At 39.3% G+C, this 25,305-nt stretch overlaps 1 protein-coding gene and 1 long non-coding RNA gene across 4 annotated transcripts in view; one reads left to right on the top strand and one right to left on the bottom strand.

The window, feature by feature from the left end:
- Positions 1-12,333, top strand: part of PDE7B (phosphodiesterase 7B) — a 168,943-nt gene extending 156,610 nt beyond the window's left edge. For all 3 annotated transcript variants that reach the window (XM_056486535.1, XM_056486534.1, XM_056486533.1), the window contains 4 exons: positions 789-933; positions 2,911-3,007; positions 6,904-6,984; positions 7,504-12,333. In XM_056486535.1, coding sequence (XP_056342510.1) covers positions 789-933; positions 2,911-3,007; positions 6,904-6,984; positions 7,504-7,721 — 541 coding nt within the window. In that variant the 3' untranslated portion in view covers positions 7,722-12,333. The remainder of the gene's footprint in view (positions 1-788; positions 934-2,910; positions 3,008-6,903; positions 6,985-7,503) is intronic.
- Positions 11,949-23,532, bottom strand: LOC130250655 (uncharacterized). The gene is made up of 2 exons (XR_008840018.1): positions 22,895-23,532; positions 11,949-15,675 (listed from the first exon to the last, which is right to left on the bottom strand). It is a non-coding gene; the product is annotated as an uncharacterized LOC130250655 (long non-coding RNA).
- Between the last annotated feature and the right edge of the window lie 1,773 nt (positions 23,533-25,305).

Here is a 25,305-nt window from a genome sequence, read left to right as displayed (position 1 = left end):
CTTGTTCAGATGGATTGTTGGCCTTTTTCATTTTACATAGCACCAACTGAATATGGAAAGAAATAGTGATTAAAAACAGGAAATTGAAGGAGTTGGTCAAGGAGCATCAAGACTGTTTCAGACTTCCACACCTCACTGAGGGAATGTGGTTCAGTCTTTATGGATAAAGCAAAAAAAGAGCAGCCACATGAGCACCTTGGCCAAGTTGCTGCTAGCTTTTTACTTGTGTTAGTCCCACCAAGGATGGGAGATTGAGACAGTGAACAGACTGCAGTATTACATTTTAAATCACAGGTGACCCTACCAAGAATATAAACAAGTTACCTGGAAGCAATAAGCTCCATGTCCCTCCAGAAATTCTTTGCATCAGACCAAGAGCTTTAAAGGACTTCAGTCTAGACCTTCACAACTTTGACTGCAACTTCAAAGTTGCAGTATTCACCACTCAGCTCTGAGCAGCTGAGGTAAGACGTGAGCATTTTTCTTGATCAGCAACCTGCTGTTGTTTCAGGGTGGGTTTTTTTGTACTTTGCTAGTGCTTTTCTGAAGCTTTCAGAACAACCTGTGCCAACGAGCATTTTTCTTCTACATTATCTATTCTTGAACCCATTTGGGCAGGTAGAACAGTTGTACCCTACAAACCCCAGCAGACTGACCAAACAGATCAGACTGGGTCCATAAAGAAAGAGAGATCTTTATGCCAGCTTCAGTGATCCAGAGCAGGTTGGTTTGAGCTCTTAATGTTGAATAGTTCCATTATTAAAGGGGCTTATTTACCTTCACTGCAGACAGGACATTGAGCAGCAGTTGGGCTCCCTGATCTTGGCAACAGACATCAACAGGCAGAATGAGTTTTTGATCCGTCTGAAATCTCACCTTGACAATCAGGATTTGAGGCTGGAGGATGCACAAGACAGACATTTTATGCTTCAGGTAACTTCAGTTTTTTCAAAAATTGTTATTAATTTTTCAGGTCACAGTATCTCCTAGTATATCTTAAGAGTAGCATATTATAGCATGTCTGGACATCAGCCTCTCCTTACCTATTACCATAAACGCTTCCCTTCTGCCACCTTCTGGCACATCAGGCAAGCATTAAGATGCCTCCAGTATTTCCTTATGAAATTTCCTTGAGTTAAAAAGCTGTGAATGCAACAGATACAGGAGAGTGTCAAGCGCTAAGGAATGAAAATAAGCTAGTAATTATTTTATTTCCAGAACACTGCTTCTCTTGCCAGGTAATGCTTCATGTAGTGTCTCTCTCTTTGGGCAAATGTCCCTCCACTGGTATTATTTTCTAGCACCGTGCAGGAAAGTCTCCTTGTTGGTGTTCTTTCCAGGACAGCCTGACATTAGTCTCCAAGTTCTGTTCCTATGATGGATGCTCAGAAACTGCCTCTGCAGAGACAGCTGTTGCCATGGCAGCAGATGCTTCTCTAGTGCAACTGCCCAGCTAATGAAAAACCCATGCTTTATTCAAAAATCAAATAGGTTCACACTGCTTTTTCCAGCTAAGCAGCAGTCATTAGCAGACTCTCCAGAATAAACCTCTGCCTTTTAAAGCATTATTGTGATTAATGTAGCTACATATACTTGCTTCTTTGGAGCAATTATTTTAATTTCATTCCTAAATACGTAAAGAAATTGAAGCAATTTATAAAACAAACACCTACATATTTTCCTTCCATCAAAGTCACAGGAAAGATGACAGCTGGAAGGAAAGAATTCTGATCTGTTAATTCTTCCCCATGGGAAGAAGCATGGGAAATGTAGTAGCTTCTCACCTGTCCTGCCTCAAACAGAGTTTTCTGTCAGATTCGTGTATAGACAGTGCAGGGCAGAGTGACAGGTTGACCATATTTCTTGATGAGGCAAGAAAGTTGTGCAAATGTCAAAAGCAGAGGAATTACAGCTCTCAGCTATGGCAAAAAAGTGTTTTATTCACTAGGAACTTAGAAACAAGGGAACAGATATAGTAAGATTTACTTATCTGGTGGATTAGTTATGGAAGAAGAGAAGAAAAAAAAATCAAGAAATCTTGATTGATTGGAGTAAGCTAAAGAAAGTTTGAAAGTTGCAGTAGACAATAACATTTAGGCTGATCAGCTTAATCCAAAGAGAAAAATGACTAGGAGATTTCCCTCTGCTGGTTCACAGGTCTGAACTCTAAGAGGAAATATGTTTTTGTCCCGGGTGCCAGAATGACTTCTGACTTTTGTCAGACTGAATGACTGTGTTCAGTCTGTGAAGAAACAAGGCACATGATATTTTGTTCCAAGGCAGTAAGAGAGGCAGACTATTACATGGTTTACTTTCCTGAAGTAGTTACTCGGTTTTAAAAACCTTTTTCCCTGTACTCATTCTCCTACAAAGCACTTAAAAGTACTAGTTAACGGAGTGAAACCAGGCCAGGGGCAGTGTGGAGAGCCCTGTGCTTAGCTTTGTAAACAAAAATATGCAGACATTAAGATGAAGTGTAAGTGAAGTGAGATGCAAGGTCACTCACTGAGACCACAGAGAAATCATGCCCAAATACACCAGCTTGGCTCTTCCCTTCCTTGTCATCAGCCATGGATGCTGAGCCAAGCAGTCAGCAGGAGCCAGCCTGAGGCTTTTGTTGGCTTATTCCTTGCAAGGAATATCCAAAACACTTTGCAGCCTTGGAATGTGGCCCTGCTCTTGTTCTCACTACAGTAATGTGGAGGGCTGAATGAAAGTTTTGTTTGCAGCTTAAATAAATGCTCTTTCCTCAAAGGGCACATTTGGGTGAGGCTGAATCTCTGGAAGGTAATCTTAACCCTTCTCAGCATTGCTGGTGGGGCTCGGGAGTTCCATGACTGCAGGTTTACTGCTGGAGCACTGCAAAACCGTAACTTCTTTTCTCACTACTACTTTTCTTCTTGCTTTCAGATTGCACTCAAGTGTGCTGACATTTGCAACCCTTGCCGGGTCTGGGATCTGAGCAAACAGTGGAGTGAACGGGTCTGTGAAGAGTTTTACCGCCAAGGTCAGCCCCTCAACTCACAGCAGTCCCCTTTCACCTCTGCTTTCCATGGTTACTGTGTGACAAGTCAGAGGTAGCGCTGAAATGTCCCTAGAGAATGAGCTGTTCAGAGCTGTGCTGCCTCACTGGAAAAGTGGGAAGGGGCAGGAGAAGAGCAGCGTTTCTCTGCTCCTTTAGCAGCATCAGGCAGAAAGGGAGGGTTTTGCTGTGCCCCAGCACTTGAATTCAGCTGAAAAGCCCACGGCTGGGTTCTTCTCTGAGACCGCCCAGTCACCATGAGCATTTCTGAGCTGGAATGGTGCCAGCGCCACACTGCCCCAGAATCCTACACTGTGTTTTGTCTCGCTTTTCATGCTCCCACTACAGCTCTGATGGGACTCTTACCCTCACTGTTTCCCAAATATGACACATTCTTCTGCCTGCAAATGCAGAGAAAGGGTTCAAACATGCTTCCCAGCATGCTGCTGAAAGGGCCAAAGCAGGCAAGCCAAACCTCAGCTAGAACCTACTGCAAATGTTTTCAGACTCCTGCAGAGAGCACAGTCAAGCAGGGTTTTTTTTGAAACACAGTAATTACACCATTTGGCTCTATCTCCATAGGCAAGGTCATGCTGTGCTACAATACAGGGTGCCGCAGAGTTTAATCACTGCTAAATTCTTGGTTCAGAGCATCCTGAGAGTTGAAGGCAAGTGGAAGAGCACACAGTGAAGTTCTTAGTTCATTTAACATTCTGTGCTACAAAATTAAGTCACATCTGAGCTGGTACCTGGTACAGTTAGTTTGTAACAAGGACAAACAGGTCAGCAAGTTAATTTTCAGCCAATGTCAGTTTTAAGCTGGTGAATGTCTTTGACTTTCATGCCTTTGAAGCAACATAAGCAACTTGCCCAGTGCATGTTTAGTTAGTCAGATGTGTAGTGAAGGTATAATCACTATGGAGCTCATTGGGTGCAGAACCTCACCTTTAGTGTATTGGGGGACCATGCTGAGAAAGCTCATCTCTTACAAATGTAAGCTTTTTCCACTGCTCTCAAGATTTGTTAGTCTAATGTCTAAAATAGACCTCTCACAGGGGACACCTGAGTACATGAGACCATACGTACGAAGCATCACAGGGAGGAAAGGAGCATTTTATGTGGAACAATATTGTACAGAAACTGTGGTCTGACTATCACTAGTGGCTGTATAAATCCTGTTCAGTGGTACAAAATCAAGTATTAAATAGCATGCATTTAGATACCATTATCACTTTAAAGTGTTTTTGTAGACCTCTCTACCCCCTTACACATAATGATGGGGCTTGAACATATTTTTTGGCAGTAAGTTCAACATTTGGAAACCATAAGGTCTCATGTTTTTATTTTTAACTATGGATGAGAGATAATATCCCAATTAGTGCTTTGTTTATTCTTCCTTCTGGAACAGATGAAAAGTTTTAACTTTTTTTTTTATAGAACATTTTTAAGGCCGTTTTAGAGACTCAAATCCTGATCTTCCAGTGTTCTGGTGCATCTACACTACATGTTAGTAAATATAAAATCCTGTTACATTTCAGAGAGCATCTGACGCCTACAGCCACTCCTAACAAAAATCTTTTCTAGAAATACTTTGTTTTCAGGTCTTTTAAAAGTCAACACAGCTAGGAACACAGGCTAATTAATAAAACTTGATTTGTATATATGAAACTCGAAGTAGTAAGAAAAAGCTTTCAAGAAAATGGCTAATATTGAAGCAACATTAATGATCAGTTTCTCTGATAAAGTTTTAAAATTGCTTGGGAGGTTTTCCCTAGCATGAAAGCTCTCAGAAACTAATTCATGCTGTTTCTTTTATAATAATATAAAACAAAAAAAACCCTGTCATTTTAAGTTCTTACCATGCAAAAGCAAATCTTATTTTTGTCAACTAAGTGACTTCTGAAAGACAAGAAGATGTGGATATACCTTGAGCCAGACAGATCGACCATTTTCTGCCCAGAATACCTGCAGAGGGGATATCACTGGAGTTAGAAACTTTCTTTTAGTCAAAAATTTTTGGAGGCATAGATGAGAAAAAGACAAATTGCACATTTGGAAACATGAGAAACTGTTATTGTGTCTCAGTTTTGCTAAATTGTTCCTTTTGATTGTTCATGAAGCTAAAATGTTTGCCTTACACTTTTTAAGTACTCAACTAGGATTGAAAATACTCTGCTCACATTTAAGAAGTGATTGCAGGCTGCAGAGGGAAGAAAGGCAAGGCTTAGGAATGCACACCATGTTTTATATGGGGCTATAGAACCTGAGCAGCACAGTAGCACAGTTGCAAAAACTGTTAGTGGGGAGAAAAGAGCTTTTAAAAAAACAGTGAATTTAAAGCAAAATGTTTCTTTATGGGTTGAATACAGTGTTCTTTCTAAACTAGCAGGTCTGTCTTTCTTCCAGAAAAGTTTTCCCTAACTAGCCCTCACTACATCCTTATTAGTAAATCAGATGGACAAAATATTATTGTCTGAGAGAAGTGGCACATCTTAGCTTGCTAGTTAATTCTCACTTCCCTTCCATACTGTAGACAGGAAAGGTCCTGTACCTCATGGAGTAACCAGGATTGTACACTGGCAGGGAAGGCTGACAACCACAAAGGATGAACATGTTGCACTCACAGACAGAGAGTGTTTGTTCTAAGAAAACCCCTACACCCAAAATTTAACTCAGAGCAACCTTTGCATGAAGTAATTGCAGGCATGGGGGAATGCAGTCTCTGCAGCAGAAAAAGTGACTGTTGTCTTGCATGGCAGTGAGCACATTACACCCTCTGAGATGTTTTTCTGCTGAATTCTTAAATCCAGCATGGTCATTGCTATTGATTACTTTCAACTCCATAAAAAACATGTCCTGCCATCACTATGTGCAGAAGCCTGTCCTGTGTGACATTTCTGCACGAATAATTTCTGCTGACTGTTTATAAGCATCTTCTCAATGTCAAACATGGTCAGTTCTGCATCAGGAGCAATCTGAGGTGGCATCTGGAGTGAGCAGATCCCTCAGCCAGGTTTTTCTTCCAACAATTTGAAACAGTCCCCAGGGCTGGTCACAACAGGAGCTGCTTGCAGGAACCTTCAGGGCAGTCCCAGATTTGGAACTGGAGACCTCCTGGTCCAATTATTTAAATACTCTGCTATGAAGGTGGCTATGAGTTCAGCCAACTACTTTGTAGTCTTGAGTCAGTCCTGTGCAGATTCCTCTCTGGGGACTTCCTGGGTGACCCAGGAAAAACATATGCTCCATGCAGCAGCAAAGGCATAGCTTGAAAACAACTACTGCACAATAATAAGACAGTCTTTTAATTTCATCCTTTTTCCACATTTTTAACTTGACCTCCATAGCTCTTGACACTTGAAACATTGGTGAAGTCCATGCTTTGGCTCCTATTAGTTTGTTAGTGCAGTCACAGCTGTGGGCTGCCAGGCTCCAGTTCCCTTTACAAGCTGCTTCAACCAGAACACACTAGCAATTTCCACTACAGTACTACTGGAGATGCATTTTTTCTAAAGTTGATATACTGCAGTTTTCTGGTAGGAAGAAATTTGAACAATGAGTAAATGAACTAGAATGTCTTGAAAATCTTTCACATGAGAGAGTCTATTTTAAAAATTAAGGTCCTCAGGAAAACTTACATGCTCAGATTTAATGTTCATCTAAAAGTCTTCTTTGGTTGGATTTTTCTTTCTATGGATAATTGGTTTCTCTGATACCTAAAAGGTCCAGAAGATGAAGGTATTTAGACATTTACCATGGTCATCATTGGTAGAAAATTCTCCAAATCCTCACACAGTTGCAGACACTGTAAGAGTGTGGGACAGGCATGGAGAAGAGATAAAAGTGGCAGAAAAAATTTCTTTTTTTCCCTTTTTTTGCAGGTGATCTGGAACAAAAATTTGAACTGGAAATAAGCCCCCTTTGTAATCAGCAAAAGGATACAGTACCAAGCATCCAGATTGGTAAGTATTAGTTTAATTCTCTTCATGTTTATCTCACTTATGGCAGTTGTTCTAAGAGAAACTTCTATCTACTACGTGCCCCACTCTGATCCAGTTGTTTTAACAATAAGAGCTGTGGATACCATAAAAGTTAAAAAATATGTTCTAAATTAAAATGTTCAGAGAAACCTATCTAAGCAAAATGTTCAATAGGAAGACAAAGGAGTCTTTGCACAGGGGAAAAAAAAACATGCGAAAAAATTGCAGCCAGTGTTAAACACTGGTTACTTTCTTGTCTGAAATCTCCTCAAAGGGTTGCTGGCTGTCACAAAGTTTGCTGTGACACATGCAGGTATTTTGTCATGTATGCTGGTCAAAAGCTGTGCATTTCAAGGGCATTGATGTCTGTTTGAGTTTGTTGTTATTTCTCATCAGGCTTTTCCCACTAACCTTGCTCTGTGCTTTGGAGGCATTCAGTGGGACAGTGCCCTTGTGGAATTAAGTTGTTGCTCACCAGCTGTCCCTTGTGTGTTTCTCCAGGGTTCATGACATACATCGTTGAGCCACTCTTTGAGAGGTGGGCTCAGTTTACCGGCAGCACTCCCCTATCTGAAAACATGCTAAACCATCTCAGGAGGAACAAGGCCAAGTGGAGAAGTTTGCTCCACAAGCAACACAGCAGCAGTAGGAGCAACGACCACTCAGGCCAAGTGACTGGCAGCCAGGAACAGACTTTAAATGAAGAAGAGACTCCCTAGTGGCAGCTTTGCACTTTTCCTTGTAGCACTGCTATCTCCGTCTTGGTCACAGCAGCAAACAAGGTCCTGGGGAGCAGGAGCCTGTTGTCAACACCGTGCAAAGGCAAGAAATGGCAAAGCTCTAAGGGTCCTCACGAACATGCCCATGGTTCTGCTGGGCTTCTTTCTGATCTTCATGTCCCTCTCCCCCTCTCCATTCTGCGCATGCCTGATGCCATTAGTCACTCCTGATCCTGAACTGCCCTAGTGCGGAGTCCCAGCCAGCAGCAGGGAAGCCAGGCCAGTTCTGACTGCGTGAAACAGGGAGGATTGCTGAGAGAACAGGGGGCATGGAGAGGCACTCTTGGTGGTCTTTTCATTTACCACAAGTCATATTGTGACATGTGTATATAGGCCAAGAGCGCCACACCCTTTCTAGGCTGGCAGCTGGGCTGCACATTAAACCACCAGCATCTCCAGCATCCAGAGGACGTGGACTGAGCGCGATGGTGCTCACAGAGGGCAGAGTCGGGTTGTTTTAGTAGTTAAAAACTTTTTAACTTTTGTATTCTGTGCACTAAACAACAGATCTATAAACCTTGGACTGAAGTTACTCTCCATATACACACCTCCAGTGTAACAAGGCTCGTTTTGGTAATCATTTTTATGCCACTTTGGATAAAAGACAGGCATCTTCTCATTGCAAGGAACAGTATTCCCTCGCAGCCGAAAGGGAAGGTGTAGTACAGTCTAAACCTTTGAAACACAAACAGATCTATCTTTTGAGTACTGTTTCAAGTTACCTGTTTATATTCATATGTGTACATTTCCTGTAAATAGAAAGCGCTACTGATTCCCATGCCAAAATACTGGAGTACTGTGGGATGATTGCTACCTGTAAAAACATTGGCACTGTGAACAGAATACTGTTAGTTTTAATACAAGAGAAAGCATTTGTAAATATGGTATAGAGTTTATTAATATACACCATTGTTTGTGGATAAAAGCCTTAACTTTTAGCATCCCTCATCTTCTGACAGCTGCCAAAATCATACGATTACAAGATATGATTCTGAACTGCCTTTCCACTATCCAAGGTGTATCAAAGGTCATTAAGGAATGAAGTCTGGCAGGATAACTTCTTGAAAACTTCAAACACATTCCATACGGGTCCGTGTTGCTAATCCATGGTACCTTGCACATTCGGTTTAGGCAAATGTTTCACGGAGCCTGAAGTTTTAAGTTCAAAAAAACCCCCAGGCCTCAAAGCAACACCACATGATTCGACAGTTCAGCCTGATTACCATTTATTCAAGAGTGTGAATTTTTACTAAATAGTTTAGTTATCTACAAAGCACAGCATTAGTTCTGGAGTTCAGTTGTTTTCTTGAGAGATGTTGCAGTGTAGCTGATTTGTTCCCCACATTCCCCCCTTAGATAGTCAGCATCAAAATGCATTTGTATTTAATTAAAATGCATTCTTTTAATTAAAAGAATACTTCAACTGATTTTTTAGATTTGTCTCAGTCAGTGAAGGAAAAGAATGTGTTGTAGTCAGACTATTAAGAAAAATCGCCATAGCTATGATAGTGGCTGAGGAATTTTCTATGATCTCATGTTTGTGAAAGATACTTGGCCTTAACTATGCCATAAACCTCAGTTTGGAAAGTCTTTATTAAACTTTACTTAAGCTTCCACCATTTCAGTGAGATTGTTTTCTCAGACACTACTGTGTGGCACCAAAGGGATTGTCCCCTTCTCCTCAGCCCCCAGAAGGAATAACTGCTTTCAGGTGAAGTACAGCCTTGTTGTGAACCCCCCGTACATCAAATCTGTACAGCTGCTTTCCAAAAGAGCCAGCGGGTATGGCCAGGTAATCACGTTTGGATAGTCACGCTGGGATGAGAAGACCTTGAAGAGGCCAACAAAGAAAGAGCTTTTCAAGTTGGTGTTTGAGAAACATGAGAAAGATATTTACTGACAGAAGTGCAAGGGAAAGTGTAATACATTTTTCTCAGTTACAGGGGATATTGACTTGATGAGAGAAAGTTCATGCTCATAAGGTGACTGATATACTTAGAGGAAAATAAAAAGCATGAGTTTTAGTGAAGGATGATTTACTCCACAAATTATTACAGAGAAAAGAGGCTGAAACCCAGTGAAGTAAAAAGGGGCAAAACACAGTGAGTGCACAAAGCACTGCAGCGATGTTTTTCTGCCCCTCCACTGTTATGTAAGGTACAACCAATTGAAAACCTCCCTCTTCCTCCCACTAATCTAAATGAGATTCATGTAATAGGACCACAGCAAGCAAAGGGCACTCTAGAGACTTGTAGCAGAATTAAATTGTTTCTAACTAGGGGACATAAATGTCTTCTTAACCACATGGGGGTGGTGGGGGTGGTGGGGGTGGAAGCACCACTACTTTGCAGCTTTTTAGGTGTACCTCTCCTTCTGACAGATGTAGGACAATTATTAGAACATTACGTGAGCAATGTAATGCGCTGCTTAGAAGCAGTTAAGTCCATACAAAAGGATGTAATTTCCTGTGTTTTATCTTTTTACTAAGAAATGGAAGCCCTTTTCCATCTACTTCAAAGATTTTTTTTTAAAATGTTCTGAAATGTAGTTAAACCCAGCATCTAGCAGCATAAAAAGCTCTTGACAGAAACATTGTCAAGCTGTTTCTGAAGAGCTTCCAGAAAATAGGTCCAACAGGAAAGCTTAGGTACAAATCAAATTTTGTTACAGCCACATTAAACCCAAGCCCTTTCCTACACGTAAAATCTACAAGTTCCATTACAAGTTTGCTCTTACCACGTTAAAACTTTCCAACTTTAAAAAGCTCTTCTGGAAATTATCAGGCTGTGGGGGAATTTTGGTGTACTGAACATACCAGCTAGATTTCAATCACCTTGTCTAATGAAACAGTGCTTGAAAGAGGTTCAGGGTGGCCCCAGCAAGGCTTCTGTACTTGTGAGCCAAACTCATTACACAGGTTTGGGCCTGGGCCAGTTTGCCTCAGGTGCTCCACACAGAAGCACTTGGAAAGGGTGGGCTCTGCCAGCAGAGCCAGATTCCCTGGGGTCTGTAATGCAAAATGCAACCACCTGATTTCCCGTAGAAACCATAACTGGTACCAGCCAATCCAGCAGCACCAGTGCTCAGCACATGCAGTTGTGACACATATTTGGTATTCTCTGGTTTGGAGGGCATTTCTGCACTGAGGTTTCTCCCCACTGTGCCAACAGACTGCTGGTGCACAGAATAAAAAAGCTATGCAGATAACACAGATTTTGGTGATGTCAGCCCTATCAGCCACTTTACAGAAGGCCCCTTGCAAATTATTTTTCTTTCCCGCCAGGCCAGTGCAGCTGAAAGATTTTGAAGTTTTCAAACTGAGTTAAGGTGTTCATACATAGAAAGAGGAAAAAAGCAGGATGGTAAAATTTTTTTATGCCTCACAAATGCAATTAAAATCTAGATCCTTTAAATGAAGATTTCATACCACCTAAGAGGCAATTCTGTATAACAACAATAATAAGTGATAATAAGTGAAAATCTTAGTCTGGTTGAAATAATGCATATGTATGCATTGTCATTAACTAAAGATTTTACCTACCATTGTGTTTTTAAGTGTTAGTGGTTCAGCCACCAGTCAAATGAGGAATAAAAGGACTTTTAACAACATGCACCTTTGGAATGCAAAGAACAAAAACAGGAATAGCTGAGATTAAGTAGAGTTTATGAAGGAAAAAGAAAAAAAACCCAAACACTTTATCTGCAGTTGTATCTAAACTAATCTCCAACACAGGTCAATTATTTTTGTATAAACTTGGTTTTCATGAAGAAAACCAAAGCCTCCCCAGTGATGAATGAGAAAGCTGTAAATGAGATAAGGCTGTTGTTACACTGCACAGCGATCTCACCAGCTTTTGTAATCTGGGATTTAAATTTCTGTTGAAAGTTTCCATTAAATTAGACACAGAATGGACATTTAGCCCTCCAAATGCATTCTCCTCAGAAAGGAGAAAATTACGTAGCCACAGTTTTATTTTCAGGTACCAGCCATAATTTATTGCCTTATATTTAAAGTCACTCAGCTGAGTTGTCCATGAAGTATGCCCATTCCCCTCCTGATGTCACCATGACCCCCATGGCCCACAAAAGTCAATAATTAAATTTAAATTAAAATCCTGCAAGTCCAAAAAAAAGGAGCTACCCCCAAAACAAAAACACAAGGCAAGCTTCATGCCATGAATATGTATTCAAATTACTTTGATTGGTGCAAACTGTTGCTCTTTGTTTCTATAATCCATCCAATATTTTAGGTACATAAACTTTTAAGTGCAAAGCATAAGCTTGACTTGGATGTAAAATATATTCTGCTTATCTTTGAATTCAAGATTGTATATGTCATGTTTATTGTAAAGCATTTTATATATACATAGTCACATATCTTATACAACTCTATGGGCCAAACACTGGTCCCCCCAACTTCACTGGGACCAAGAATCAGCCCCCATATGTGCGTATATATGCCATATGCATCATTCTGAAAGGAAGCACTAGATTGTGTGAAAATGCTGTGACTGCTATGCAGTGATGATGCCAAGAGACTTAACTGTATCTTTTTTAACATACTGCTGTAAGTATTCATCATGTCGAAGAATGACAACTAATAAAAAAAAAAAAAAGTGAAGTGTTCCAAGTTCTTTGGTAAAGCCAGTTGATTGAAGGATGTCCTTTGTTTGCAGAAGACATTCTGGTTTGACAAGGCAGCAGAAATCCCACTGCATCCATTCTCTCACTGACTCTCCTTTTACCAACAGAATAATCACTTTCCTAGTGCGCTGTTTCTGAGAAGAACTTTTCTCTAAATTTCCCCTTAGACTTGCTGTATGAATATAAATGGAGTTCCCAGCAAGGAAAGCAGTTCCATGTAATTTTCCTAAACATGTACTAGAAGGATTTTCAAACCCCAGGGAAAATGTTTCCCTGGTAAAGTATTTAAAGGAGAGTTTTCCTAAAACTATTTTTTCAGTTCCAGTAATGAGTTCTCCTTAGGATCATTGGTCACTTTTAATCTCCTTTTTCTCATTTTTGTTTCAGACCATGTTCTTTATGTGTGCAACATGACAGAAGCTTGTGAAGTTTAATTGAAAATATGAAAGTATTGATGGTCTAGACTGATAAGTATTTCTAAGTGAGAAATACTTGTCATCACTTATGGATATCACTGCAGGGACTCTTCTTAACTCTGACACATTTCTAAAGCCAGAATTCATTTGTACCTTGAAGTGGTCAGTAGCAATACTCATATAATTTGTGCCATGCAAATACTACAACTGAACAAAACATAAGAGCTGGAAATACATTTTGTTTCAGTGCTATTTAGCCAAAATTTTAAATTTGAACTTTTCTAAAAAATAAAAAAAAAAAAAAAATCATACTTCAGAATCACAGTAAGTGTTTTCTTATGTCCTCCAGACGCAAGGAGAACTGCAAAATTGGTTTTAAATTGAAGCCCCTTAGAGATCTGTCCTATATAGGGTTGGAGTTGTGATGGTTTCTCCAGGAGTAGCTCCACATAGTCACCATTGGAAAACCACTCTGTTTTCTGTAACAGATTTAACAGAGTTATTTTCAAGTACAGCTAAATCAATACATCTTCCCACTCTGCACAGGCACTGTCTGGATGGATGCTGATGTTTAATGGTTTAAAACAAAAAATGCATACCAGCAAGTAGAAATGCATCAATGACAGCAAAAGAAAAATTAATTATATGGCAATATTTTTGTTCTGGTCAAATACTTATTATTATGGTTTAAAGTTTAGGTGGAAAATCTTGGAAATATATCTATTCAACCAGGGAAGAAACAATGTAATATGTATGTGACAATCAATTAGGCGACAGACACTCCTTTTAGCTGAAGGTGAGGAAGGCGTTTTCTCTCCAATGCCCAGACTTCTTCAAAATAAAGTAAATGCTATTACAAAATACCCTGGTTTTACCAACAAAGCAACTTTGTGGTGTCCCCAGTTCTACACCTCTCAATCTTTCAGTGATGTTGTGTATAGTAGAGTCTCAAATGGCTGTTTAGGGACAGACAGACAGCAAAATTAATCACAGGTTAGAGAAGAGTTTAAAGTGGCTCTACCAGTAAAACCAGTGTATCCTGGGCTTGTTTGGCTCTTAGGCAGAATTGAACACATGCAGTACCTTAATCCATGACAACTGGATTTTGCTACCAGCAGCAGCACTTCCTAAAAGCTACCTTGGGTGTCTATGCAGGGCCATGCACACCTAAACACAAGGAAGTATCACAACAGCAGATGAATTTCATGTCAGATTTTATAGTAATGCAATTTAGAGAGAAGATTTGAATCCTGTATCCTACAGAGCTCTAAATATACTGTACTGCTAGATTAGGAAGGGGATCTGGATATCTTAAGACGTCATAACTAAAGTGGAGTATTAGAATTTGTACAAACAGAGGAGTTGTTCTATTATTTCCAGCACTCCTACCACCTAGAGATAAATTCAATTTGTATACCAATCATCCCTCTCTAGAAAGTGCAAATACAAGAGTGGGAAGTGCAAAGGGTGACAAAATGCAATTTGAATCATGAAAAACCTCCAGGAGAGATAAAGAGGAAAAAATACTGTAGCTTCATTAGTACCATCTATGAAAAAAACACTCAGAACATCTGGGCAGACTGAGAGCTGCTTTCCCCAAATCAAAAGAGGTAGAACAAAGTGCCGCAGTACATATGGAAGTTGCTGCCATAAGAATATATTAACGTTTAACCACATAGAAAAGCTTAAAAGATTGAACATTTACATGAAACAAAAAGGGAATTCCTGGTTACAAATAAATATTACTAAAATCATAATCCTGAAGAAAATACACTGTAATACTTAAATCCACCATTAGTTTAAAATGATGCTTTCCTGACCTCCTCATGCTGCTCAGCAGCTGTTACATTCCAAATCCAGATTTTCCATGCATATGTGTAGAGGATTCCTATGAGCTTATCTCATACATAAGCATACTTACGAAAGAAATACAGCTACACGTGTATTTGATGCCCAGCCTCATTTCTACAACCAGACCTACCAACACCTGCAGAGGCCAGGCCACGATAGGCAATCCAAAGTCAAAGAAAATAGGAACTTAGGGTAGATTCAAGGGCAGATTGACAAAGTATTGTTCCCAAAGATCACTTGCTTGTATCTGCCATGCTCTGTGTGTTGGATAAATATATTTCAAGTCATCTTCTAGAAGGAGGAGAAAAAGTAGATACATTGTTATCCTCAGCTGAGAGACCAAAGCATGAGTGGAATTACTTTGTTTAAAAATGTACTGTTTTGCTGGGATGAGGTTCCATGTAGATGACAAATACTTTGGGGCATCGCCACTGCCCTCTGTGGTACCTTTGCACATTTATTTCCCTCAATGCATCAGGAAAGTCACTGCCACCAGCTCCACCATTTCTGCATGGATCATTAAGTAGTGGCCACTTGCACTTTGGTGCTTTGAAGCCCCTTTTATCAGTGCTATGGATGAATTAGTATGCTTGCAGATGTGCATGGTAACTGCCCCAGCTCCCTCTTTTCTCTACATGGAAAGGAAATCTTCCTCAGCAAGGCCACTGCCTGAAGACTGCCTAAATAAAGGCAGATATTAAACAAATCAAGAAACATAAATAAGACTTGGGATGGATACACTCCAAATGGCTGAGTGACTTGGGCGCATTGGCTTTAGGTGCATAAAGGTGTGTACTAAAGTTTTAACAGAGCAGGTACACTTCCTTAACTTCATTATAGCTACAAAGATAATACAGAAATTATGTTACCTGAAGGGATTAGTGAATCAAAGTGAAGAAACTTGGATAAGAAGCTGTGTAGTTGATTTCCTTTTGCACTTGATCCTCACAAATCCTCTATGCTTGGTCTATCAGGAGTCCTGTCTGGAGACAATTAAAATCAGTTATCAAGCCTCATTTTTAGCTTCTTAGAGGTCACTAACTAATCACAAGCAACACAAAAAATAATTTGATTTGGGAAATGATGGTATTTATTATGATTCCAATCATATGTTATATTCTTTTAAAGATCAATGTGATTTATCTCTCCCTCAAGAGAAGCAGGGAATTCTTTCTTCTCTGAGATGCTCTGGATTTAGTTGGAAGATAGAAAGAAACTGCAGCAGGATATCTCAGGCAAGAGAGCCATAGCAAGAAGCTCACAGCTCACTCAAAGAATGCAGCAAGTAAATAAAATGCTTGTGAGCCTCTGCTGTTGGCCAGACATGAAAGGGGCCTAAGAGACTTTGCTGCAACTCGGAAAAGTATTGAGTTAAAGTGGAAGCAAATACCTGCATGCAAGGTCACAGCCCCTTTTTTAGTTTCTGTCTTCCTTGATAATTCCTGTATTCTCCCTAGATAAAACTACAGAGGTTTTATCGTAATAAAGCCTGGCTTTTTATTTCAAGAAAAACAGCTTCTTGAGCTCAGATCCACTTCAATTCCCATCCCACTTTTTATTAAGCATTTTTTACAATAGTATGAAATATTTTCCTTTTTTTAAAGTTTTTCAGTTTTCTAGTTTTAAGGAAGAACAATCAATAATATTACTATTAATGTTTGCTTAGGACAAAGCATAAGAACAGTGTCTGGACTTCAGCTGCCTTTTGCCAAATCCTCCACCTGCCCAAGACCTAAATATGTTGCAATATAATCCTGTGTGACCAATAGCCTCCATTTTCTTCTGACCAGTTCCACTACTTAGGCCTTTATGTTGACAGGTTTTGAAATACAAACCACCACCAAAATTATCTGGCTTTTTGACTATGGCAACTCAACAGTCACACTGTGTGAGAAGTGCTAAACAGAGGTGTAGTTTTTTTATGTGCACAGTGGTTACACTGCAGAGCGCTCTAGTTACAGATCACAAACTGCACAAGGAACACCAGTGCTGCTCCCATGACAAGCTGTTATAATAGAAATAATTTAGTAACAGATTCAAGTTAGAGGTCAAGAAGCAAATCATCACAGATCCTGAAGAGAGCTAGATGTGAAAGGACAGCTTTTATTTTCATGATAAAGGAGCACAACTTCTGTGGTTTTGTGGAAAAAAGTGAATTGATCACCTCCAGGTACCTTAAAAAAAATCTATACGTGCTGCTAGGGGTTTGGGGTCCTGTTTTGTTGTTTTTTCTTTTGAGTTTATTCCTTCACCAATCCAACTGCAGTTCCTTCTTTCTGATACTTCAGTGTCATTAATTTAAAGGGAGAGCTTACATCATCACTCTTGAGTTACATGACAGCTTGAAGTTTTGCCTGTGGGTGTTACACTGCTCTCAGGGCCATCTTATATAATAATGCAGATGTCATTTTTCAGCTGGCACGACACATCCACAAGCTTAAATTTTACCAAGATTCATGATGGAATGAAGTCTTCTTAAATATATGAATAGCAGCAAAGAGTTTGCATCTTCAAGAGTAGCACAAGTCACTCTTGAAACTCAAAGTCCTTTTGAGATGTAAAACAAATATAGTAAAACTGTTCTCTGAGACAACCTATGATAAATAGACTAGAAAATAAACATACGAGGAAGGAAGGCATCATTGTCAAAAAGGGACAATTGTTTACCTCTGTAGTTGGGTCCCTGTCAAACTAGCATTGGGTTCTACTACAGAGAAGAAATAAAGAAGAGTCACCACTCCCCACTATGGATGTCATACTCATTGAAACGCACTCTCATTTAAATTATTTTAGTTAAATTTTTACTTCCTACAACTGGCTAATATTACATTTCCCTCTGTCACAGAAAAAGGCTTTTAGCACTTTTTCTTAATCTTCATGCATTCACAGACAAATCAAATCACAGCAAACAGATTTTCTGTTTTTGAAAACATAGTTTGAATGAAACAGATGTATCATTTTTCAACTGATTGTACTAGAATGTATTTTCCTTCTGAAGACCTAACCTGGCATTATCTTGTCGCTTTTTGCCATCATTCATATCTTCATCATTTCTCTCTATATAATTTCTGGTTTTAATTATCCACAAATTTTACCACTTATTTATTATTAAAAATATGAGACTGTATTAGCCCAGTACCATTCTCTATAATCTTTAGTAGAAATACTTCCTTTCAGTGATTACTATTATCTGCCAGCTAATCAGTTCTACATCCATTTAACATCTACTTTGTGTATTTTAATTTACACTATTCTATTGCAGCTATTTTTGTTAAAGATGATTTAAAACACCTATTTTACAATAAAGTCACAAGAGATCAGTTCGAATATCTAGGTATTTCCAACTATGCAAAAGGATACCACCTTATGCAGACTTTTTGGCCTAAAACTGATACATGCCAGTTGACCTATAGTCATGTCTTACCCTACTTTTCTTAAAAAGAAAACTTAGATGACACAATTTTCTGAATTTCTTTATTACTGCAAAGTTCATTCAAAGTAAATATAAAGGGCCAGATATGTCCGTCAGCCAGTTTCTTTAGAATTTGCAGATTTAAATTACTTTGCCATTTGCAGTTCAAAGTTTTTTGTTCTAGTAAACAGAGTTTAACTTATTCTTCCATCAGATAATTACTTCAGTGACAATTTAGTGATCCTTGATTTTTTTCTAAGTAAATACATTCCATTTTTCCAAAAATTTATGCAATTCCTAAGTGAGACTTTTACTCATATTGAAGCAATGGAACAGCAACAACTTCCAAATTAAAGCACCCATTACCAGGTGTGATGTTCATCATCCTCAACCTGTATTGGGTCAGCTATTCACCACTCCGGTGCTCAGTCAAGATATGAGCAAGTACCATTTCCTTCAAAGCTATTAAGTCTTGACTGTGAGACCTGTATGCTGAAGGATGACAAAGGACTTAGTGCTGTGGTCAAGATCCCCCCACACCTTTTATTATGCTAGAGAAGAGGAAAAAGGGGGTCCATGGAAGAAAAGTACTGTGAGTTGGTACAGATGTGTAGAAATAGCACAAGTGTCTCTGGGTTCCCCGGGCAACTACCAGCTTAGAGCACTGTTACCATGCTCTTCTCCTAGCAACAGCTCCAAGCACTCACAAGGCAAAAAGCAGGATCTCACAAATTCTGTTTATTTCACTCGCCTTATGTCAATGTATCTTCAATCTATTCTTTTATTTATGAACTCAAAAATCTAATTTAACATCAAAAATTAGTTCAGTAACAAGCTAGGTTATACAGAAAATTATTTGGTAGAAGGCTCATTAGCAGCTGCATTGTTCTAATATACTAAATACAAAGTATACTCTTCAAATCTGAAAGAAAAGGCTATGCCACTACTGAGAAATAATAAATGGGCTGGGGATTTGCTAGAAGTCTTGAAAAAACAGAGACTCCTCAGAAATGTAACTAGTAAAGACTTAATATAATTCTTATATATGCAGACAGTGCGTATGAGAGGAACAGACAGAAGCAGCAAACACAAATGGATGAAAAATATTGGAGTGGTCAAATGAGCACATAGGAATGGGGGGGGGGGTGTTGATAAAGCCCACATTTCACCTGAGTCAAACCAAAGTATCTCTTCAAATTACCTATTTTTATTATCACAAAATACTGAAGTAGAGATTATTTTCCCACTGTACATGCTGGTAAGGAACTCCGCACTTCATAAATTAAAACCAAGAACATTGAGCTTGACTTCTCTTCAGAAACATTTCCCTACAAGCAAAGAAAGGGTTTAAAAACAGCCTGGCTTATCAAGCCTGCCCCAGAAGATGACAGTCAAACATGGTATGCAAGTCAAGCAAAAACACCTGCTACAAAATGGATAATGGAAAAAGATGAGTAAAATACCAGACAGAAAAAATTGAGTAAGAAACAATAGAATGCACAGTGAAAGACCCCAATATTTCAAAGGACAGAAACTTCACTCTTCAGCAGTAGAACACACAACCTCTGCTATCTCAGTTATTCCCACAATTCTCATTATAGAAAAAACAGGACAAATACTTACAGACTGTAAACTGTAAGGTAACAATGCATCAAACAGCCATAAGGCAAAAATAACACAGGGAAAAAAACTAAAACTAAGCTTACTTTAAATTTCTTCCTACTGCTGCTTTACGCCAGCAGCTGTTGCTCAATGGCAACTGCCTCCCAGCAAACACAGCTGCTGTGTTACGGCACGAGAACTATACAGTGAAACAGAGCAGTGGGAACAATCAATCCAGTTTAATATTCCCCACTAAATAAAATGCCAGCTACCAAAGAGAAAGCACAGATGGTAAGAATGAAGCTGACACTTTGAAGACTGACACTACTGAAGGTTAAAATTTGCCCAGCTTTGCAAACATTCCCTTACCCAGCTTTTCGGATACCCCAAACTCGTTCAAGTCACTGTGTACATGTGAGAAGCAAAGAACACACGTTTACAGAAGAGCAGTATAGTGTTTCATCTGGAAGAAATGTAAATTTCTCTGCCCCATAGTCACTTTGACTCTTAATCAGTAAAAAGCAGCATATTTTTACATGTATAAGCTAGATGAATACAAATCCATGCAATTCTGTGAGAGTGTTCATTATATGTGTACTGGACCACAAAGAGAAATCTCCAATGACCATTTTACATGGGATAAAGAGGATATTTTTCCAGAAAAAAAATTTACTGCCATGTCAAACTCTTCTCTAACTCACTACATAAAATCTTCAGCCTGTTCTCCCATAAAATGAAGTAGCAGTTTTATTTTGTGAAGAGAATAAACTAGACAAGTGTTGACTTTTTACTAATCCAAGTGCACATAAACACAATTCAAAATGCTAGTAAGACAGAATCACCTACCCCTACAATTTAGTGTATACCACTATAAAAATAAAAATAAAGGGATTAAAATTTTGCTGTGAGACTTGATGCTGTCAACACAGAATTCCTTTTTAGTTTAAGATTTGCAGCATAGACCCGGTGTGATACTGCTCTCTTGTGGTTAAACCCACGCAGTTAATCTGCAAAATGTAACTATTTGTATAAATTATTTTAAAATATTTTCAGATGTATTTTAATCTAAGATATTTTTAGCTGATCAGCTGTTTGAAGCAATCAGTGCCAGCTCCATGCCTGCAGACTGTATTGCCATGTCTCAGTTACCTTAAAGAGAGAATTTCAACTGCTGCTTTTGCTTCTGTGTCCCATTGAAATCAAATGCCTAAAATTAGCCTTAAACAAAAGGTAAGAATACATCCATCTGAATAACAATGAAAGTCTGAACATTCTTCATAACATACATAAATAATTTTCTTTTAAGGCCTACTTTAGCTTTTCAAGCTGGATAAAAATGTGGGCAGAAATTAAAATGTAAAGAGGTCTAGAAACACAGCAGGAACAAAAGCAACATGCTGTTTATCTTTCAGTGTGCAAAAAATTATATTATATTCAAATTCCCACTGCAGAAGGAGAGGTCCTGCTGACAGGATTATTGGGAAAAATGAATGAATAGCAAAAGAAGGGCCTTTTGATTATTATAATCAAAATTTGTAAATAATCCAGCCAAATAGTACTGAAATGTGCCAAATTTCCCAGAAGCAGGACAGCTGTCGTTTTCAGCCTTTATTCACAATACAGTTTTAGATATTGCTAAAACTAGCACCACAATTCAAGACAGAGTTCCTAACCAAAGTGTAACTATGGAGAATGATGTATATTGTTCTAAACCACTGAAATATCTACAAACAGCAAGCCTGTCAAAGACCCTTTCAGACTGTGCCTTTCACATTTGGCTAACTTGCAAGAAACAAAAGCAGAATCATTAAAACAAACAGATATAAGCATTGATTCAATGTAGTGTTTCATTTTACCTAACTTGAATTACTTTAACATATCCACTGTTTATGACTTTATAAGATTTTCTTTTTTTAGAAAAACTTTTCTATACAACTATAAAATACCTGTTCTTTTTGCTATACTGTTAATATAGAATGACTTCAGCTTCATACATCAAAGTATTTTGAGAAATAATGAAAGATTTCCCTCTTCATATATTGGCAATTTACAACAGGTATCCTATTCCTGCTAGTTAAACTACATGCTTTATCTTCAGATCTTAGAAATTAAATTGCCCTTCTCTGGACATGCCTAAGACCTCCATGTCTTTCTTACAGCAAGGGGCTCAAAAGTGGGCACAGAACACAAGGTGTGGCCTCACCAGTGGCCAGTACAGGGGATGATCACTGCCCTGGTCCTGCTGATTACACCATTGCTGATACAGGCCAGGATGCCATTGACCTTCTTGGCCACCTGGGCACACACTGGATTATGTTCAGACACTGCCAACCAGCATCCCCAGGTCTTTCTTTGCCAGGTGGCTTTCCAGCTGCTCTTTCCCCAGCCTATAGCACTGCACAGGATTGTTGTGACCCAAAGACAGGACCTGGCACTCACAGTTGTCCTTGTACCACTGATCAGCCTGTCCAGATCCCTCTGCAAGAGCCTTCCTGCCCTCCAGCAGATCAACAGTCCCAGCAAATTTAGCATCATCTGTGACCTTAATGAGAGTATGCTCAATCCCCATTTCGAGATAAGGACAGAACTGATTGCTGGGAAATCCCACTAGTGACCAGCAGCCAGCTGGATGTAGCTCCATTCACCAACACTCTCTGGGCCCAGCCATCCAGCCAGGTTTTCACAGTGCATCTGTACAAGCCACATGTGGCCAGTTGCTCCAGGAGAATGCTGTGGGAAACTACGAAATGCTTTACTAAATTAGCCTGGATTGATGATAAATGATGGAAAGTGGTTCAGTGAGCACTTTCCCCAGCTCCCTCAGTATCCTTGAGTGGATCCCATGTGGCTCCATAAATATGTCCCAAGTGTGGCAGCAAGTCACTGGTCATTTCTCCTTGGATTATGGGGCTTCATTCTACTCCCTGCCCCTATCTTCCAGCTTAGGGGGCTGTGGACCTGGGGAACAAGTGGTCTAGCTATTAAAGGGTGACACAAAGAAGGCATGAAGTACCTCAGCCTCTTTCTTGTCCTTTGTCACGATGTTCCTCCCCATACCCAGAAAAGGATAGAGCTTCTTCGTGGCCCTCCTGTCATTACTAATGTATTTAGAGAAGCATTTTTTTACTGCAGCACTCAGACTAAGTTTTACTTGGGCTTTGACTCTTGTAATTTTCTCCCTGAGTTACCTTGTGGAATTCTTGTAGTCCTCCTAAGTTGCCTGCTCCTTCTTCCAAAGGTCATAGGCCAAAGCTCCCTGTGTAGCCAGACAGGTCTTCCTCATCAGCTCATCTTTCAGTCCATGGAAATCACTTCCTCCTCTGCCACTAGCATTTTCTTCTTGAAGAATGTCCATCTTTCCTGGACTCCTTTGCCTTCTAGGACTGCCTCCCAAGAGATTCACTCAGTCTCCTGGATAGGCCAAAGTCTGACCTGCAGAAGTCCAGAAGAGCAGTTCTGTTGACTTCTCTGAGAACTGAAAATGCCAGTGCTCTGTGATTACTGTGCCCAAAATGTCTCCAATCATCACATCACCCACCAGTCCTTCTTTTATTGCATACAACAGGCACAGCCGGGCACCTTCCCCACAGTAACTATTCAATTTCACACAGATATGCAACAATGCCCTAAAATATTGTACACAATTCGCTGATTACTCAGATAAACCTGGAAAGTAACACAGATGTAGCTGAAGTCAGTGTCACTATGAAAAATGTATTGGTAAATCACACAGAGATCTGAAAACCTGGTAGAGGAATCAGGATGATAAACACCTCCCAGGTACCTACAATCACTGGCAAACACATTACAGTTAAGTGGAAATGAAATTTGGTCACAGACCTTGCTTAACACTGCTACATCAGTTGTTTCAATAGTCTTGCCTGTAGAACTTCCTTTCCCCAAGGCATCTGATCAATAACTCAAGGCTTACTTGTTTAGCAGGTTCCCTTTGTCAGTCTGGCTTTTGCAAGAACCCTATATACAATTTTACTATTTAGGTGGGACTAAAGAACTAATTAATTCCTAACAAGAATTGACTGAGGGCTGTTGCATACACTCTGCTCTGCCTTTATTCAGTAACTGTACTTACACATACAGAGAGAGCGTATACAGATTAATTAAATATATATTAATACAATAATTAATATATATGAAATGATATATAAATTGTCCTTCACAAAGTAGTGAGTATCTGGACAGGTCTGGTATATTATAGGAATATGTCAGCAGTGATATTCTGACAGTAATTGTCAGGTAACTGTATTCATTAGTCTCTTTGTAAAGGGAAGCTCACTGATAGAGAACTCAAATCTTTTAGGAACTCCTTGAAGAAAATCTATACAAATGTTTTTAAAGGACTGCATTATAATTTCCCTTCTAGCCTCTTTACTCAAATCATTTGTAACATTTACTCGTTTCAATTTCATCAGCTGGAAAATTGGATGTAATATACATACTCTTTAAGTCTTTCTAGTACAAAAACAAAACCAACTTTCATTCCAGCAACCAACCCAGCACCTCCTGAAGGAAGATATCCTTCCCAAAGATTCACTGGGAGTGGTAGGAAATTAAGTTTTTCAGACTGCTTCAGTGATAAGAAAGCACAGTCTTTCACAAGATCCTCCCAGCAGACCAATAGAGAACTCATATTCCTGAGCCTCTTCCTCGTCTCTGAAATCAATACCACAACTCTCTGAGTTGGGTTGTGACTGAGTAATTCAGTTAGGGACCTTATGTTAATAAGGGCATTTGTAGGTAAAACATGGAATGGATTCTAGGTGGGCACAGAAAGCTTCAGAGAACCTAAAGCTGCTTCCCAGTTGTCGATACAGAACTTTTAGTCAAAGAATATAAGATGACAAAGCCAAGTTTCCATCAGTTCTGAAAAGGGAGAAAAATCTCTGCAATAAGTGATAAAACTTTTCATTACTAACTTTTGCTAAGCTTTCCCACTTCTTGATATTAAAAACTGTCAGATGTGAACAGATGTCACCTACAGACTACATCTGGAATGGCACAAAACAAAGAATCTGTTCTTGTAACACGTGTAGGTGGGGGAAAAAAAAAAATCACATGGCCCATTAATTATTCCTTTCCCTAAGGAAGGGGATCAGCTATAAACTGCATCACTGCACAATTCACATCAAAATTACAAAAATCAGACAGTATCCAACAACCAGAAGGGTGACACAGCTCACTAAAATATGCAGATGCTTCTAACACTAGATTATTGTGTTAAGAGGTACTGAGAAATTTCTCAGAAGTCTCTTCTAAAATGAAAATACACTTCCAAAGTCAAAATTCTCACTGCAAACTGCTCCTGTTGACCAAACTTGTAGTTAAATTATGAACCCTGGGGAGAACAGAAAAGTGGCAAAAGGAGTCAAAAATAATAGTTCTTCATGAAGAGAAGAAACTGTTGGTCACATAAAGCAACTGATGTAGGGGAGAGAGACTAGCGTATCGCTTTGCACACAATTCAGTCTCTCAAAGAAGAAATTCCCTCCTGCTTGTCAGTCCTAACAGCAGGGCCACAACCTCTGAAATCCCCTGGATCTAGGAACACTGATATAAACCAGGAGATGATTTGCTCCACCTC

The sequence above is a fragment of the Oenanthe melanoleuca genome, chromosome 3, assembly GCF_029582105.1.
Source record: "Oenanthe melanoleuca isolate GR-GAL-2019-014 chromosome 3, OMel1.0, whole genome shotgun sequence".
In the NCBI taxonomy this organism is placed as follows: domain Eukaryota; kingdom Metazoa; phylum Chordata; class Aves; order Passeriformes; family Muscicapidae; genus Oenanthe; species Oenanthe melanoleuca.
Note: the sequence above shows the minus strand (reverse complement) of the source record. Positions and strands in the feature narration are given on the sequence as shown.